The sequence below is a fragment of the Pleurodeles waltl genome, chromosome 1_1, assembly GCF_031143425.1.
Source record: "Pleurodeles waltl isolate 20211129_DDA chromosome 1_1, aPleWal1.hap1.20221129, whole genome shotgun sequence".
NCBI classification, from domain to species: Eukaryota; Metazoa; Chordata; class Amphibia; order Caudata; family Salamandridae; genus Pleurodeles; species Pleurodeles waltl.
This window is the reverse complement of record NC_090436.1, coordinates 898,058,878-898,078,533: the sequence shown is the minus strand read 5'-3', so window position 1 is coordinate 898,078,533 and position 19,656 is coordinate 898,058,878. Positions and strand designations below refer to the sequence as shown.

The 19,656-nt window shown below is 47.0% G+C and overlaps 1 protein-coding gene across 1 annotated transcript in view; it reads left to right on the top strand.

Annotated features, from left to right (window-relative positions):
• The window catches only part of VPS13A (vacuolar protein sorting 13 homolog A), a 1,844,906-nt gene that overhangs the window by 1,775,296 nt on the left and 49,954 nt on the right, over positions 1 to 19,656 (top strand). Inside the window, exon 70 of the mRNA XM_069230089.1 lies at positions 6,792 to 6,915. Coding sequence (XP_069086190.1) covers positions 6,792 to 6,915 — 124 coding nt within the window. The remainder of the gene's footprint in view (positions 1 to 6,791; positions 6,916 to 19,656) is intronic.

Genomic DNA, 19,656 nt, shown 5'->3' with positions numbered 1-19,656 from the left:
ATGCAGGATGTGCAAGACTTCCTCCTCCCATGCTGTAAATTCTGGGGGAGTAGGTGGGGGTCCGCCGCCAGTCTTCTGCACAGCGATGTTGTGCCTTGATACCATGGAACGCACCTTCCCCCGTAGGTCGTTCCAGCGCTTCCTGATGTCATCCCGATTTCGTGGATGCTGTCCCACAGCGTTGACCCTGTCGACTATCCTTTGCCATAGCTCCATCTTCCTGGCAATGCTGGTGTGCTGCACCTGTGTCCCGAAGAGCTGGGGCTCTACCCGAACTATTTCCTCCACCATGACCCGGATTTCGGCGTCTGAGAACCGGGGGTGTCTTTGGGGTGCCATAGGGTGGTGTGGATGAAGTGTGGGGTGGTGTATGTGTTGTAGAGTGTGTTGAGTGTGGTGATGTGTGGTGTTTTGTGCGTGGATATTGTGTGGGTGATGGTGTGGTTTGCCTCTGTGTGATGGTGTTGTCCAAGCAGTGCTGTCTATCTCTGGCTTTCTGTCAGGTTTTTTTTCGTAGGGGTTTGTGGGTGATGTGGGTGTGTTTTATATTGTATTGGGTGTGTGGGTGTGTTGTTTGTATGTGTATCAGGTGTGTGTTTCAAATTGTCCAATGTGGTTGTGTTTTGTAAGGGTGTGTGTATTTTGACCACGGCGGTGTGTACCGCCAATGGAATACCGCGGTTGAAAGACCGCCGCGTGGATTCGTGGGTCGGAATGGCATGGGTGTTTTTCTGTTGGTGTGACGGTGGAGGTTTGGTCATCGCCAGTTTTTCGCTGACCTTTGGTGTGGCGGACCTTTGTTGATGTCGGGTTTTTGGTGGTTTGCCAGTTGCGGGTCAGAATGACCGTGACGGTTTACCGCGGCCGCGGCGGTGTTATGGCGGTCTTCTGACCCCCGGTAAGCGCCTTTTACCGCTGAGGTCAGAATGACCCCCTATGTCCCTACCAGATAATTTGTTACCGAAGGTAAGTAACTGGTTCATCAGGACTTCTTGTGGGTCAGGCTGGGCTTTACCAGTGCCAACTTCGGAGTTTCCCCCTTCTGCAGCAGAATCTCCTTGGCTTACTGGAACTTTGGCAAAAAATTGCCCACCCTTCTTACGCTTCTTTCCCTTCCTTCTGGGGCCTACCTGCACTCACTGCAGGGGCAGCACCTCCAGGAATCTTGAAAGAGGGCTGGCACTGGACCAGCAGCTCTTTTCGGCTCTGATCAACTTCTAGGAGGTTATTAAAAAGGAGCCAATCAAGGGGGAGTTCTGTACTAAGTACCACACAGTACCACCTTTCTCCCCTGGGATAATCCTTACCCTGGCAGTCTCATCTGAGATGTACTGGTTTGAGAGTACCAGCCTGGAATGCACAACAGTGTGACTGGCACATGTATCTCTCAGGGCAGTGGATAGGATTCTATTCACCAGTAGGTTGTGGAAGTGTTTACTCCCCTCTGTAATCTCCTGTTGTCCTCACTTTCCAGTTAAAAGCTTTGAGGACCTCCAAATCTGAGGAATCATCCCCTATGGCTACACTGGCAACCCCAGTGGGTTTACTAATTGGTTTGCTTTTAGGAAAGGCAGCATCCTTTGTTTGGTGCCCTGTCTGCTTACAGTCAAAGCACCATGCCTTAGTGGCATCCCCGTTTTTACCCTGGTACCCACTTTTGTTTTGTGAGGTGTCTTGAGACCCACTCCCCTGAACAGATTTTTGGAGGGCTTTACTTTCTTTTTATGGGTGTCCACCTTTTTCTCTTGGGGGGGCTTCCCTGACACTTTCTTGTGGTCACCCCCTCCATGTCTTGTCTTGGACACCCTAGTTCTAACGTAATGATCAGCTTTCCTCACCAGCTCTTTGGGAGAGACTGGCCCCACGTCTACTAGGTACTGATGCAACTTCTCAGAAGTACAGTTACTTAATACGTGTTCCTTCATGATCGAATTATACAGCCCATAATTATCTTGCACCGGACATCCCTTTAACCAACCACCTTGTATTTTCACTGGAAAGTCCGCAAAATCAACCCAGGACTGACTCTGTGTTTTGTGAGCCTCCATGAACCTGATGCTTTATTCTTCAGTGACAAGTCCATAGCCCTCAATCAGGGTGTCCTTCATGAAGTCATAGGACCTAGCACCTACCTCATTCAGAATCAGGAGTCTATCCTGCACTTTCCTGAGAACATTTCCCAAAGGACAGAACCCCAGTGTTTTTTGTCAAGTTGTCTGGCAACACAGGCCCTCTCATAGTCTGTGAACCATTTGGTGATATCTTCATGTTCCTCTAATTTGGAGACAATCCCTTTGGGGATTTTAGGGTCAAAGTGCACTACTCTGCCCCTAGTTATAAAATTGCTGCCACCATTCATGGGTGCCAAACCTATTTCTTTTCTTTCCTTCTCTATTGCCAGGATCGTGTCTTCCAGGGCAATTCTCCATAAAAGAATCTCCTCTTCAGAGAGCCTTTCTCTGGACCCTGAGGAACCTGAGCCATTCTCACTAGAGGGGGTGTCCTATACACTTGGAGTACAGGTTCCACGCTTTCAGGTGGTGGAGGGTCCAGCTCCTCCTCTTTACCCGAGTTGCCCTGACCCAGAGGGTCAGTGGCTCCATTAGTAGGATCAGCCTGCTCATGCTCTGCCAACAGCTCATGGAGCTTTTCAGGGATATGGTTTGAGTCTGTTTACATTTTGTACTCTCTACAGAGGGTTCTTAACTGCTTATGAAAAAGCTTGGAGGTAAGGGATTAGGTTGAGCTCCTTAGCCACATCCTCTTTGCTACTTGTTTTTGTTCTAAAGTTGGGACCTTTTTGAAAAAATCAGCTGTGGTGAAAATCGGTTAAAAGAAAAAACTGCCATTGTCAAGGTGAGATCCAGTGCCCTTCCCAGCACTACCTCTAAAGTGTCACTGATACCATCCCACAATGGCCTTAGGACTCTACAGCTCCTTGTAGTGTGAAGGAAACCTCCCTCAGCCGTGTTACTTTTGAGGCAATCAGCGCTGTCAATTATGTGCACTTTCCATAGGCGATGTGGATTCCTCTAAATTCGATGTAGATATTTAAACGAGACCAGTCTGTACCTGTTCGAAATTACAAATAATATTTTAAAGAATCAAGAATCGTCCTGTTGCAAAGCAAAATTGATAGTTCCCTAAAGAAGGCAAGGTAAAGAAAATTGGATAAGAATTTCTAGGACGTTGCTCACCAACAAAATTGTTAAACCTTGAGTCGATGGTTTTGGGACATTGGTTCCATGTTACTCCTGGTGCCTTGTGTGACCAAATAAAAGCGTTTATCTCGCAGTTCATTTTATGTACTAAACTTGGAGGTGTATGGATAGGTAAGTGTCAGCACAGGAATATGAATTTTTGGACACTATAAACTAAAGACAGATTAACTGACCGTTTTTCGCCCAGCTTTGAGAAATACCTCTTATCCCAACTGGGAAAACATTTTCCTAATATGATTCAAAAATAGACCTACGTTTAAGTAAATTTTGTCCCTCATCCAACTCTCTTAAATGTGCGTTTGACCTGATAATATCCTCTACAAATGTTTTACTAAATTATCTAACATTGGCCTCTCCATTGAATACCGTAGAGAACCCCCTTCATTTATATTGCACACCACGTAGTTATGTATCCACCTGTGTCTGTACTACAGTGGGCCATAGTTTGGCAACCCTGAGATAGTGTATATTATGTTATAGAGTGTAGTATACTACATATTTTTAACAGTACCTCATATCTGTGCAAGTAATAGATGACACGTTTGCGTTTTACAGTGAAATCCATGAGTTAAACAAGGACAGAGAGAGATGGGCAGATGGGAATGATAACAAGGAGATTGCATGCAAACTAATTATAAATTGCTGCTTTCTCCCGGCTTGCTTGTGCATAGATCAATTCCTTAGAAAAGAATGTATACCTAGTGCAGAATCCACTTGCAGCTCACTTTTTCTCCATATTTTGTCTGCCACGTCCAGGCAAATGCATACACTAGTCGTCTCTCTGTGCTTTCTTCCCTGCAGCATTTCATTGCCAGAGGGATGGAAGTGCTAGAGCTCTGTTTCGTTTGCTTCGTCTGCCCTAAGCCTGTTGTAGGAAAGTGCCCTTTTTGGCAAGGTTACCCCCCATTTACAGATGCTGTCTTGACTGTGTGTGCTGGGATCCTGCTAACCAGGCCTAAGCACCATTGTTCTTTCCCTAAAAGTGTACCATTGCTTCCACAATGGGCACACCCCTGGCGCATAGTTAAGACCCTCGTAAAAGGTACCCATGGTATGGCTGGAGCATGTATTATACCACCCTGGAAGACCCCTCACCAAGCACATCCACACTGCCGTTGCAGCTTGTGTGTGTTGGTGGGAAGAAAAAGACAAAGTTGACATGGCACCCCTCTCAGGGTGCCATGCCCACAAACCACTGCCTGTGGCATAGGTAAGTCACACCTCTAGCAGGCCTTACAGCCCTAAGGCAGGGTGCACTAAACGACAGGTGAGGGCATAATTGCATGAGCAATATACCCCTACAGTGTCTAAGTCCATTCTTAGACATTGTGAATGCAGTGTAGTCATGTTAAGTATATGGGCTAGAAGTTTTTCATTACAAACTCCACAGCTCCATAATGGCTTCACTGAAGTCTGGGAAGTTTGGTATCCAACTTCTCAGCACAATAAACCCTCACTGTCAATGTGTGATTTATTAAAACATTCACCCAGAGGGCATTTTATAGATGCCCCCTGTATTTTAGCCAAACTTCGAATGCAGGGCTGACCAGTTTGTGCCAGCCTGCCACTTCCAGACAAGTTTCTGACCACATGGTGTGAGAGCCTTTGTGCTCAATGTGACCAGAAACAAAGCCTGCATTGGGTGGGGGTGCTTCACACCTCCTCCCTACAGGAACTGTAACACCTGGTGGTGAGCCTCAAAGGAACAGGCCTCTGTTACAGTGCCCTGGGGCACTCCAGCTAGTGGAGATGCCCGCCCCCTGACAAAGGCCCACTTTTGGCAGCAAGTCCAGCTGGAAAGTTAGAAAAAACAAGGAGGAGTGACCACTTCAGTTAGGACCACACCTAAGGTGTCCAGAGCTGAAGTGGCCCCTCCTTGCAAAATCCTACATATTGGTTAGGAGGACACAGAGCAAAAGGGTTAGGTTTGTGTCCCCCTCCCTAAAGGGAGTGGACACTGGAAAAGGTGTAGTCAATCTCAAGGATAGTAGCCATTGGCTACTGTCCTCTTACTCCTGTAACACCCCTAAATCCAGGAATTAAGGGCACCCCTGGACCTAGCTAGTCAGATTCCTGGCGATCTCAAGGAGTTAGAAGAAGGACTGGTAAGCTGACCATCAGCAAAAAAGACTGAAGACGCCAACTGACTTGGCCCCAGCCCTACCGGCCTATCACCAGCTTCTAAAGCACTGCAACAAAAAGGCGACACATCCTGCAGGACCAGCAACCCCTTAAAAGCCTCAAGAGCACTGCCTGCACCCCAGAGGACCAAGATCTCCTGTGGACAGCAACCTTGTCCAGAAAAAACTCCAACAAAGGACTGCAGAACCTCTGCAGATCTGCATGTCCTGCCCACTCTGCCACTGAGTCCCACGGCCCATGCCCAGTTGGCCCACTGGTTTTGAGCAGGTCCCCAGGCGATTTCAATCTTGTGCCCACTCTTGGTTGACCCTTCCTGTCCAACACAACGACACATGCAGCCGAAACCAGAGGACTCCCCTGACCGCGAGAGAACATGATGAAGATTCCCGATGCCTAAAGGTACCCCTGCACCTGCCGCCCCCCTGTCATGGACAATCTGACCACCAGTCCAGCAACGTTCAGCAGGCAGCCCTCCTCCTTGTACAGCCTGTGGTTTTCCAGAACCGAACCCCTGGACCTAGCCTGCAGCATCTTTCTGACCCCCGGGTTTCCTTATTGGAAAGCTTTGGAAGCCCAACGCTGTGTTTGCACCCTGCACCAGGCCGCCCCTGCGTCGATGTGGGTGTGGGTTTGGTGCTGACCTGTGGCTCCCTCAGTGCTCAGCTACACCCCCCAGGTATGCCCTCTGAAGACGCGGGTACTTACCTGCAAGCAGGGCTGATTCTGAGTGCCCCCCGTCTCCATAGGACTCCATTTGAAAACTTACATCATCTTTGACCTCTGCACCCGGCCGGCCCCATGTTGCTGGTGGTGGGTGTTTGTGGTTAACTTGAACCTCATCCTGTGGACATCCTAACACCCGGAGACTGGAACTGTAAGTCTTGTACTTACCTCAAAAATGGTGCTAACTTTTCTTCCCCCCAAGAACTGTCTTTGAAAATTGCAGTCACATTTTAAAACAATTTTGCTATTTTCCTGAAAACCATTTAACTTGCCAAATTGAAACAAAGTGGTGTTGATACATATGCTGGGTACTTACTTGCAAATGTACTTACCTACAAAGTGAATCTTGTGGTTCTAGGACTAAAATAACCAAATGTATTTTTGCTGTATAAAAACCGTTGGCCTGGAGTTAGTCATTGAGTGTGTGCTTCATTTATTGTCTGTGTTACCTGTCTGTGGGTGTACAACAAATGCTTTGCACTCCCCTCAGCCTAACTGTTTGACCACATTATCACAAAAGAGAGCTTTAGTATTATTTACTTTAGCCTCTGTTAAGCCTATGGGGAACCCCTGGACTCTGTGCACACTATTTCTAAATTTGATACAGTATATACAGAGCCAGATTCCTACACCTGTCAAATGTTTAAATGCACAACTGCACTAGATGATTTCTGATGTATTGTTTTATCTCCCTTGTTATACCAGTGGTGTTTTGTTCGTGACAAAAGGAACGTTTGGACAACTTACCTGTGAGTGGCAATACACTTTTGACGAGTTTACCAAACAGCCATTCATTGTTAGCGGAAGAAGACTACGGATTGAAGCCAAGGTAAAGCTGATGCGATGGTATCGCAGAGCGACAAGCAATAACCAGTGAACTTATCAGTCCTAGTTAGTTTCTCTCTCTTACCAAATACTATCGAATGTATCTCGTGCCTTCTTCAATCTAATTATAAGAGGTAGAGATGATGAGCCTGTGGGGGAAAAACATTTCATGGAGACAAAGAGAACAAGGACATATCTATAGTGAGTGAGGGATCAGGGACCAAATACAGAGCTTGTCCTGAGACATGTATAAGGACAGGAGTGACGGCCTATGATGAATGTGTGTGGTGAGGGGTGGGAAGTAGGGCTGATGAAACACAATATGAACGGGTCTAGGGCAGTGCTTAATTTGAGCCGGTGGTTTTCGGGGCGGGGCACCAGCACTAGCACTTATTTTTGAGGGCCGGCACTTATTCTTCTGCCGCAGGTTTTCTTGTGAGCAAAAGACACATATGGGAAAGACGGAGGAAGAGAAAAACGAAAAAGCGTCACAAAGGGAGAAAGCAGAAAGCTGCAAGAGTGAGCTGGGTGTAGGGAGTGGCTGTAAATGGATTAAAAAGGCCAGAGATGGCTTCAGGATTGGGCCGCCTCAGTATTCTGGCTCACACTTTTAATTGCAGCAGACGCATGTTTCAGACGAGAGCTTTGGGTACGAAACGTATTTATTTACAAATTAAACACTAGTCTAGGGTACGTGAACAGATCTGGTTTCAGTACAGCGTGGATTAGATTCATATGTTCCACAGCCTTGTAATCGCTGGAGAAAACTGTTTCTCTCCCTGTCATGGTCCACCATTAATTGCCTCTTCCAGTCTGTATAACACATTTACATGCAGCTGTAGCAGATTAACCATATAAAAACAGCTGTGAGAGTACAAAAAAGCAGGAGAAGTGGAAAGTGTTGTGATAGTTTTCACACATTACCAAAAAGAAATTAGTCCAGAGTAGGAGACGTGAAATTACAAACACATAAAACACACCAATATTAGAGAGGATTAATGGCCATAATTAGAAATGTTCAGATAATCGTCAGTGATCATGTAAAGGCTTTTATAGATAAGTCGATTTTATTCTGTCCAATTTACATCATGCGGGTATCAACGCATTTAAAAAAAAAAAAACAATTGTGTTTGAGCCCACATTATGTATTTCAGCTTCTCTTTATTCTCCAGCAGCAACCAACAGAGAAAATTAGAAACAACATTTCCCAGGAGCATCGGGAAAAAAATAGTCCAAAAAGTAAAAATCCCAATCCATTATTGTAGGAAGTTGACTCTGTATATACGATGTCAAAGTGAGAGATAGTCTGCACAGAGTCCAAGGGTTCCCCTTAGAGGTTGATAGTGGCAAAATTAGACAATACCAATGATCTATTTTGTGGTAGTGTGGTCGAGCAGTAGGCTTATCAGAGGGTAGTGTTAAGCATTTGTTGTACACACACAGGCAATAAATGAGGAACACACACTCAAAGACTTAACTCCAGGCCAATAGTTTTTATATAGAAACATTTCTTTTCTTAATTTATTTTAGAACCACAAGATTCAAGATTTGAGGTAAGTACATAAAATGCAAGGTACTTCACACAGGTAAGTATAGAACTTTGATTTAAAACAGTAGTACACACAGTTTAGGTTAAAATGGCAATAAGCTATTTTAAAAGTGGACACAGTGCAAAAATAAACAGTTCCCGGGGGAGGTAAGATTGGTTAAGTTCCGCCTTTCCGCCAATACCACTTTTTCCCATAGTTCTTAAGAAGATCAAGAATGACCGGGCCCAAGTAATTCTTGTGGCTTAGGACTGGGCACAAAGCGTCTGTTATCCTGAGCTCTAGAGTATGTCCATCGATCCTCAAATCAGACTGCCCCTTCGGGGAGGGGCTTCTGTCGCAGCAGCAGGGAACAGCTCTCCACCCAAACCTGTCTAGTCTCCAACTTCTTGCGCGGAGATTGAGCAGTGGCAGTTGACAGCTTTTGACCTTCCGTCTGAAGTCTGTGGCATTATCTTGGCAGCCAGGCACCCCTTCCCCAAAATGGTATACGCCTGTCATTGGAACAAATTTGTGGAATGGTGTACAGACAAGTCTGTTGACCCCCTCTCTGCTCCTCTGTCAGAGGTCCTTTTGTTTGTTCTTTTTCTAGCCCAGCAGGGCTCTGGTCTGGGCATCCTCAAGGGTTACTTGTCTACCTTCTCGGCTTTCCTGAGATTACCTGACCAACCCTCTTTGTTTAAATCTCATATTGTTGGTAGATTCCTTAAGGATCTTACCCATCTGTTTCCTCTTTCTCCGTTTATAATTCCTCAGTGGGATTTGAACGTTCTTACTTTCCTGATGTGTGTTCCTTTCAAGCTACTTCACAACTGTCCACTTTGGCTTCTTGCTCTAAAGACAGCCTTCCTTGTAGCCATTACTTCTGCCTGCAGAGTGAGTGAGATGCAGACCCTTTCCTTGAAGCCACCTTTCATTTCCATCAATCCTGACAAGGTGGTGCTTCATATCAGGGCTTCCTTTTTAGCTAAAGTGGTCACGCTCTTTTTTTGTAGGCCAATCCATCACCTAGCCAACTTTTTATGCGCTCCCACATTCTTCCAAGGGAGAGGAGAGACTCTACCACCGGGAGCCAAAAGAGCAGTGGTGGCCTATCTTGATCGTACCTATGAGTTCCGGGTGGATGAACAACTCTATGTGGGTGCCAAGAAAGGTCGGGCAGTGCAGAAGAGAACCCTTTCCAGATGGGTTGTTTTATGCATTAAAATGTGCTACACATTGGCTAAGAAGCAGCCCCCTGAGAGTTTGCGTGTTTACTCCACCTGAGCAACAACTGCAGCCACTGCATTGGCATGCGGAGTTCCAGTCATGTACATCTGTGAGGCAGCAATGTGGGCGTCATTGCATGTGTTCACCAAATACTGCTGGCTGGACAGTCAGGTCCGCAGGGACAGGTACTTTGTCCGTTCGGTCCTGCAGGAGTTCCTAGCATGATTTTGGTTTGCAGACCCACCTCCAGGGATGGTATTGTTTGTGCATCTATTCTAAGGTAAGGAATCTGCAACAAGAAGTCTCTATCAGATTTACAAGTTACTTACCTTTGGTAACAAATTATCTGGTAGAGACATATTGTATTTGCAGATTCCTTACCGAGCCACTCATCCTCCCCACTCGGCGAACTGATTTCTAGGGACAGGGACTTCCATTCAGGGCCCTAGTTCTGACGCACCAGGGTCTGTGTTCTTCATGGCTCTGCGCTTCTGACATGAAAAAGTTGTGAAAAGAAACTCAAGTCAGTGCACCGGGCTGTAGCCTATATATACTACCTGCGACGTCATATTCAGTGAACATGATGCAAACGACGGATGCAGAGTCCATCGACACCACCTGATGGCACGCTGGGGTAGTGCTCGAGAAACATTTCCGGATCCAGACTGAGGCCTGGGGGAAATTCTAAGGTAAGGAATTCTGCAACTAGAATATGTTTCTACAAGATCATTCATTATGGAAGGTAAGTAACTTGTACTACTATACCTAACTGTACAGGAGTGTTCCTAGCTGGTATATGGGTGGACTGTAAGGGCTGATTCAGTTGTATGCCTTCATAGATATTATTGTCTCATCTCTAGGTCTGCAGGATTGGACACATTTTTGCATGCACGTGAAAAGACTCTTGATTAGGTTATCTCCGAAGACATTCCTGCTAGGGAGTGCTACTTCGGTATTGATTCCTGAGGTGAGGAATCTGCAGTTAAAAGTAGGCAGAAGAATATGATACCTTCACAGACAATTTTTCTGATGGATACTGTCCCTACAGAATCCTTATTGACGCACCCTGCTCCAGTTCTGAGCGGTAAGCTTTCATAATAAATAAGGCTTCCATTTATTTTTCTGTGAGTTTGGTCAATCTCATCTTCACATCTGAGGATGTGGAGAAAAGGGAACTGATGTCTGAGCGCCAGAGAGGCCCCATATACAGCTCCAACTGGAGAGTCACTGGTTTTGAGCTGGAGCGTGGTACCACCTACTGATGCAAAACAGCTTCTTCAAGTTTTCTGGCCCCAAACTGGTGCCTGACAGAGCTTGGTGAGGAGGAATCATAGGTTAACTTCCCACCTAAAATGTGTTACTGAAGGTAAATAGCTTATTCTTTTTGGTACTTGCCATGACAAACTCATGTCAATCTTTTGTAAGTACATGCTTCTGTTTTTGTAGCATTAAAGCATGATTCTGCCAAGTGTACCGATATATAATGGCTGAGATACAGACCAGGTAGCTTGATTTCCCCCAGCCCTCCCATCCTCATCCCAGTATTACTGCTATGAGGTGTCATGTCTCACCAGAAGCACCACCCTTTTGTGGGTTTCCTAAACGAAAGATTCTTAACCTCCTTATGTTCCCTCTAAAATGGGCTCTAATCCTTCAGAAGAAGACACTTCAAAAGGAGACTCCTCACTACATTCTGTGCATATTAGAAAGTCCAGTTGAAGGTTGTACTTAAGTGGAATTTGGGAGGGTGTGTTGCATGCTACGTAAGTGGTGCAATGAGGGGGTGTATAAGACATAATAATATAGATCTGATAGAGACTTCTAGTTGCAGATTCCTTACCTTACCGTAGACAGACTAGATCAAAGGTTTGTTCTGCGAGCAATACGCTTGCGCGTCGGTAGGAGGCGTCGGTCGACCACTATTCTCTTATTCAGCGAACAGCTCCTTGTTTCCCTTTTGCTTGGCCCATTCCTTATTGTATGCGAATATCTACAGGCACACTGTCTTTGACCCAAAAAGGAGACCAAATAGAACACATGCCAACTGGTGTATAACGAACATTTATTGAAGAATTGAACCACCAGACACTACTATAGTACTTTCATTCCAGGAGCACAGCAGAAAAACACTTGCCCCCATATCTAGACCGCCCCTCCTTTCCCAGCATACTGTGCTAATCACCTCGAGAAAGTAAAATGTCAGTGAGCAGCCTAACAATATCAAGGGATTTCCCTCTTTGGCTAACTTGACAAGTAACAATTAATCATTGGCAAAACCAATAGTGTAGGAAAGTATCACCTTTCTGGTATAGTTACCCCCACTTTTTGCCTGCTGTCAGCGTGTTTAGACTGTAGTATACTGGGATCCTGCTAACCAGGACCCAAGTGTCCGTGTTCTCTCCCCTAAATTTTGTTGTAAGGTAACTTTTACACCCCACAATTGGCATACTGGTGCACCAATGTAAGTCCCTAGTATATGAAACTTAGGTACCCAGGTCATTGGTACACCAGGTATCCCTCATGGGCTGCAGCATGTATTGTGCCACCCATGAGTGCCCTTGCAAACTGTGACTAAAGGCCTGCCATTGCAGCATGTGTGAAATGATGAATGCACCTTTCACTCAAGATGTAAGATTTGCCTCAAATCACGGTCACTGCACTCTGACCCTGTAAGTCACACCTAAGTTAGGCCCTTTAGCCCAAGGGCAGGGTGCATGGTTCTAAGTGTGAGGGCACCCCTGCATGAGCAGAGGTGCTCCTACAAACCCCAGACTCCATTCTCTGGGCTTTGTAAGTGCGGTGAAGCCATCTTAAGTTATGTAGTGGACACTGGTCCACACAAGTGGCCCAGCTACATAATGGCTTTCCCGAACATAGTCATGTTTGGTTTCACACATGTTGGAATCATGCAACTACACTGATTCCAGTGCTAGTTGCATGATACCATGTACTCTGGGGGTTCTGTAGGGGATCCCCCATGTTTGCCTGTACAGCCTTGCAGGGTTTGCATGCCAACCCATGCTGCTTCCGACCCCATACACTGTTCTGCCCTCCTGCATCTGAGCCTGACTTGGGCAGGGGAATGCAGGACAAAGGATTTCCTGTAGGACAGAGGTGTGACCACCACGGTGGGAAACTGGCACTCTGTTGCAGTACCCCTCTCCCCACACTTTTTGCCTGGTTTCTAGATGCAGCTTGGACAGGAGTGGACTTGGATCCTGTTAACCAGGTTCCCAGTGCCAGTGTTCTTTCCCTAAAGATTGCAAAGGTATTGATATTGTTGGCAACACCTTTAGCTGCCACTATAAGTCCCTAGTAAAAGGTACTTCGGTATCCAGGGCATGAGGTACTAAGGATAGGCCCTTAAGGGCAGCATCATTGATTGTGCCACCCTCTTGGGTCATGCATCCAGGTGCACCCAGCAATGCCAATGCAGACTGGGTGTCTTGGTGCAATCCAAAAATGCAAACTCAACATGGCACACTGCCAGTGTACCCTGTCCACTATGCACTGCATGCACTGTGGGTAAGACACCCCTCTGGCAAGCCTTCCAGCCCTAAGGCAGGGTGCGCACTATACTGTACGCAAGGGCATAGCAACATGAGCAATATGCCCTCACTGTGTCTTTGCCAAACCTGGGACATAGTGATTGAACAGAGCAGCCATTTTAATACATGTGTTGGACACTGGTCAATGCTACATGAGGGCCACTCTGAACCCTGGGTTGTTTGATATTAAACAACTCAGAATGATAAATGCAAACTGGTACCATTATTGGATTTATTACCAAATGCACCCAGGGGTCACCTTAGAGGTGCCCCTGCGAAAGCTGACTACCCTGGCATGGTTGGTGACTGGTCCTGAGACCTGTCAGCCTGTCACCTCCAGACACAAGCCTTAACCCCTGGGATGAGAGCTCCTGCTCTCTAGGATTCGGAAGAAAGCTCTTCCTGGGTGGAGGTGCTAACACCCCCTCACCCAGGAATGTACACTGCCCTGCTGGTAAGCTTCAAAGGGCTTACCGTCCTTGAAACCCAACCCCCAGGCTTGCTGCTAGCAGCAGATGGCTACCCCTGTTGCAAACCCCACTTTTGTCGGGAGCAAAGATGGGAAAACCAAACAAAGGACAGGAGGAGTAGCCCCACCTAGCTTGCACTACCGCTAAGGTGTTGCATGTGAAGTGACCTCTCCATTCCACTACCCTCCATCTTGGATGGGATAGGGAAGAGACCTCTGCCCACAGGAAGTGATCACTTACTGAGTGTAGCCACCATAGGGTCCATAATGGTCCATTAGTCACTGCCAGATTGCCCCTAAAACACCCACTAAATACAGTATTCATTGGGGATCCCTAGACCAAGAAATCAGATTTTACAGACAGAAGAAGACCAGCACCAAGAAGATCCAGGGCACAAGAACGGTGGACATGCTGCACCAACAAAAACAAAAAAAAGGCGCCAATGACCCGACAATTGCCACAGAGGAACTGCTGGATTAAATAAATAATGAGAAAAACAAGGAGGAGTCACCCTCCAGCCAGGACAGCCCCTAAGGTGTCCTGAGCTGAGGTGACCCCTTCCTTAGAAAATCCTCCATCTTGCTTTGGAGGATTTCCCCCAATAGGATTTAGGATGTGCCACCCTCCCCAAAGAGAGGAGGCACAAGGAAGGTGTAGCCACCCTCAGGGACAGTAGCCACTGGCTACTGCCCTCCAGCCCTAAACACCCCCCTAAATTTAGTATTTAAGGGCGACCCTGAACCCAGGAAAACAGATTTCCTGATGACCTAAAGAAGAAGGACTGCTGACCTGAAAGCCCCGCAGAGAAGACGGAGACGACAACTGACTTGGCCCCCGCCCTACCGGCCTGTCACCAGACTCAAAGAACCTGCAGCAGCGACGCATCAAGCGAGACCAGTGACCTCTGCTGACTCAGAGGACTGCCCTGCAACCCAAAGGACCACGAATCTCCTGTGGACAGCGGCTCTGTCTAAACAACAAAGAAGAAACCATCTTTAGCGAGACTCCAGCCTCACTCCTGAAGCGTGAGTTCCGAACACTCTGCACCCGACGCCCCCAGCTTGTGTCCAGAGAAACCAACACGGCAGCAAGGACCCCCAGGTGACTCCAACGACGTGGACACCCTGAGACGAACTCCCTGCACCCCCACAGCGATGCCTGCAGAGAGAATCAGGAAGATCCCCCTGACCACGACTGCCTGGTAACAAAGAACCCGACGCCTGGAAGAAGCACTTCACCCGCAGTCCCCAGGCCTGAGAGGAACCAACTATCGGTGCTGGAGTGACCAGCAGGCAGCCCTCATCTTTGCCCAGTCAGTGGCTGGCCCGAGAAGCCCCCTGTGCCCTGCCTGCATCGCCAGAGTGACCCCCTGGTCCCTCCATTGAAACCAATGCAAAACCCAACACCTACTTTGCACACTGCACCCTGTGCCGCTGAGGGTGTATTTTGTGTGCCTGTTTGGGACCCCCCGCAGTGCTCTACAAACCCCCCCTGGCCTGCTCCCTGAGGACGCAGTACTTAACTGCTAGCAGACTGGAACCGTAGCACGTCTAGTCTCCATTGGCGCCTTTGTTATTTGGGCCCATCTTTGACCTCTGCACCTGACCGGCCCTGTGTTGCTGGTGCTGGGTGTTTGGGGTTGACTTGAACCCCCAACGGTGGTCTGCCTTTGCCCCAGAGACTGAACTAGTAAGTGCTTTACTTACCTGACAAACTAACCTTTACTTACCCTTCCCCAGGAACTGTTGAATTTTGCAGTGTCCTCTTTTAAAGTAGCTTATTGCCATTTTTAACAAAACTGTGTACCTTACTGTTTTCATTCAAATTTCTATATTTACCTATGCCAAGTACCTTACAATTTATGTACTTACTTGAATTCTGAATCTTGTGGTTCTAAAATAAATTAAGAAAATAATATTTTACTATATAACAACCTATTGGCCTGGAGTTACATCTTTGAGTGTGTGTTCCCATTTATTGCCTGTGTGTGTACAAAAAATGCTTAACACTGCCCTCTGATAAGCCTACTGCTCGACCACACTACCACAAATAGAGCATTAATATTATCCACTATCAACCTCTGAGGGGACCCCTTGGACTCTGTGCACACTATCTCTCACTTTGAGATAGTATTTACTGAGCCAACTTCTTACACTGTGGCATAGGTAAGTCACCCGTATAGTAGTCCTTACAGCCCTAAGACAGGGTGCACTATACCACAGGTGAGGGCATAGCTGCATGAGCAATGTGCCCCTACAGTGTCAAGTCCATTCTTAGACATTATAAGTGCAGTGTGGCCAGGGGGTGTGGCCAGCGACCGATGGAGCTGCACGCGTAGCTCCGGGCAGCGTCCACCAGGCCCGATACTATCCTGTATGTAAACAGCCTTCAATCGCTTGCTTAAAACAGCGTTTAGCGAATCGGAATATCCAGAGCACTGATCAAGCGGACAGCCTGTCTAAATAAGACCCGGAACACAGATAAAATAGGAAAATAAAATCTCGGTCGGCGGAAACAAAATGGTGGCCACGAGTCCACGATAAATCGTGACGAGAGACTCCGATCGATCGGAGCGGCACCGGACAGACTCTGGAACCCGCAGCAGGTACATGCCTCTAAACCCCCTCCAACCCCCTTTATAAGAAACGGGGGGGAAAAAAAAGGAAAACTGACTCACCGGGAGGCCAGGGGGGGAGCGGGACGCAGACTGAAGAGCTGAGCGGTCCATTGCGACTGAGTGAGACCGGAGGGGAGCGGAGACCCTGTGACGCCGCTATCTCCTACAGAGCTGGAGTGGCGGGAAATACTAGAATCCCTGTAACATCACCCCCAGGCTGAGAAGCAAATTCACCCCACAATAGCCCGATATCCAACATTCAAAGAGATGGAACATGGCTGAGCAGAAACAATAGAACAATCCAACACATGGGGAGAGTGCACACTAAACTAAGTACTAACCAGAAGCTCTTCCTCTAAACGATCTGAAGCTGCACTGCCATCAGTCCCAGATCTATGATATACAAAATCACTAATAATAACAATTAGTCTACCGAACTCTGCACAATGGGTAAATCCAAGAGGCGAGAAGGGCCGGAACAAGAGGACACAGATTTGGTTAAGCCTCCAACACGAACACAGGCTGGAGTAGCAAACACTGACTCACCCTCCACAGAAACCACGCTGGACACAATCCTGCTTGCAGTCCAAGAATCCCGCGAGGCTCTCGAACAAAAAATAGACTCTCTGACAGTGGATCTCTCCCTACTAAGGGACGACCATAGGAGATTGACAGATAGAGTGTGCGCTAATGAGAGAGCACTGGAACAGCTGACTCCGGGTCATAAAACCATCACTGCTGACTTGAGCGAACTTACCGCCAGAGTGAGACATTTAGAAAACAGAGCCGAAGACGCAGAAAACCGTGCCCGGGGAAGTAATATTCGTATAGTGGGTCTCCCTGAAAAATCAGAGCTCGGAGCAACCTGCATGGAGTCATTTCTTGAGAATTGAGTAAAACAAACAGTTCCGCCAGAGGGGTTGTCCCCCTTTTTTGCCATCGAAAGAGAGCATAGAGTACCAGCCAGACTCTTCCCCAACCCCCCCCCACCTGGGACGGGACCAAGACCAGTAGTCGCAAAACTACTACATTTTAAAGATAGAGACTACATCCTTTCGCAAGCGAGACTCAAAGGGGAAATTACGCTTGACAATCAACTGATAATGCTCTTCCCAGACTTCACCAGGGAAACACAGAAGCAAAGAGCATCCTTTAGAGACGCTAAAAAACGACTCCGAGACATGGGAATCCAATACGCCATGCTTTACCTAGCTAAGTTGAGAGTGGCGCACGGAGACAGAACTCACTCTTTAACATCACCCCAACTGGTGTGGGACTGGTTGGAATCGCTGGAGCAGGCAACTTCTACTCCACAAAAAAAGAGGCCGACGACGACCAAAAAACAATGGACTGGAACGCGCAGCCGCCGTTCTAGGGAGATCCCGCTAGAACACCAGTCATCTAAAGAGAGGCAAGAAGCTGTGACCAACGTAGCTTTACTAAGTGGAGGAGACTTGACCATTACTAGGTCATCGGAATCACTCTCAGATCATGACTCCAACTCGGGTCACACGTCCATCTCTTCCCAAGGCACATCCGTCGGCATGCCAAAAGTAACTCCGAAGTCGTCGGAGGATCTTACTTGAACATTCTGGCTCGAAACATCGAGACCCCTGAAAGAAGGATAACCCAGGTCTCGTCAAAGAAACAAACACGCTGTGAGAACTGCATAGGACATGTGGGAATCCCAATCAGGTGCAACCAATACTGGATGACTCATCTCTGTAACTTGCTGAACCATGCAAGAACCGTACGCCAAGGGCTAAGATTCACTAAACTAAATGTGATAAAGAATAATGATTTACCATGCAAGAACCGTACGCCAAGGGCTAAGATTCACTAAACTAAATGTGATAAAGAATAATGATTTAAATTGATAATGGGCTGTACTATAATGTGAATGGGTCAGGGGGACCAGCCTGGATACAGGCTCTGAGTCCCTGGTACACTGCCTTACCCAACAGTTGCTAGTACTAGATCTAATAGTTTGGACGGGGATAGTTTTAAATGCCGGTCCTGGGTAAGGGAGGGGGGAATTGGGGAAGTAGTTTGAGTAATAAGGGAGTAACATCCAGCACCTATATGTTAACCAAATTTTACTCTATAGAAACACAAAGAGGGAAAAACCTGTGGGTGACATGGGAAGAAGAGCAGACTGTGAATTTTTAAGATTGCATAATACGGATTCTTTCCTGAAATACAAAGTTGTCACTTGGAATGTTAGAGGCTTGAATAGTATGAGTAAAAGATATAAAATTTACAACCAGCTCAAAAGGAGAGGCGTCCATATAGCAATATTGCAGGAAATCCATTTACTGGAACAAGAAGTCAGAGCTTTAGAAAAACGATGGTGTGGCCAGGTGTTTGCGACAACCTACTCAGCCTTTGCTAGGGGGTCGCTAATTTGGATACGCCCTGGGGTCCCTTTCCAAAAAAAACAAGGAATACTAGATAAGGAAGGTTGATATGTCCTGATCAATAGGAGGCTGGCAGGCAGAGATATTACAGTAGGAGGGATATATGCTTCACACCAAGAACAGGGAACTTTCCTGGCTAGGCTTTCAAGGGAACCCTGCTCTAATCTCACCCAAGCTACTCTAATAGGAGGAGATTTTAATTGCATAGCAGACCCCACCTTAGATAGATCTCACCCACCCCTACCTGGATCACCAACCATTAAAACGGCTAAGCAATTTTCTGAATGGCAACGCCAATGGGGATTTAGCGACTGCTGGAGACATGTCCACTCTAATACTAAGGACTTCTCATTCCATTCTACAATTCATGACTTAAATGTCCGCCTAGACACAATCCTAGCTTCCCCGACATACAAAGTATGGTGAGTTTTGCAGAATATCTATGTCGTACCCTCTCAGACCACAAACCGTTCCTGATCTCATTGACTTGGGGGAGGGAGAGAGCCTGCATTCTGACCTGGCGACTTAGAGCGGAGATGCTGGAAGATGAAGCATTCAAATGCTCTTTGACCGAATCCATTAAGGACTTTTTCACCCTCAATACAGGAAGAGCATCTTCTAGGGCGATAGAATGGGAGACTTTTAAATCTGTAATTCGAGGGAAGTGTATAGCAGACAATATTGGGGTACGGAGATCGTTGGAACAAGATATCCTAAAATTTGAAGAAACCCTTAGAGGTTTAGAGTGCCAGAGACCTGATCACCCTGAAGTAGCCTCGGACATCACAACCATTAAGGGGAAAGTGGCGGAATCCACAGAAACACTATGCAAATTTGACTATAAGAAAAAACCTAGATAGACAACACACAGAGGGGGACAAGGCAAGCTCACTCTTGGCATGGATGGCTGCTCCACCAAGACAGCAATCCATGATAA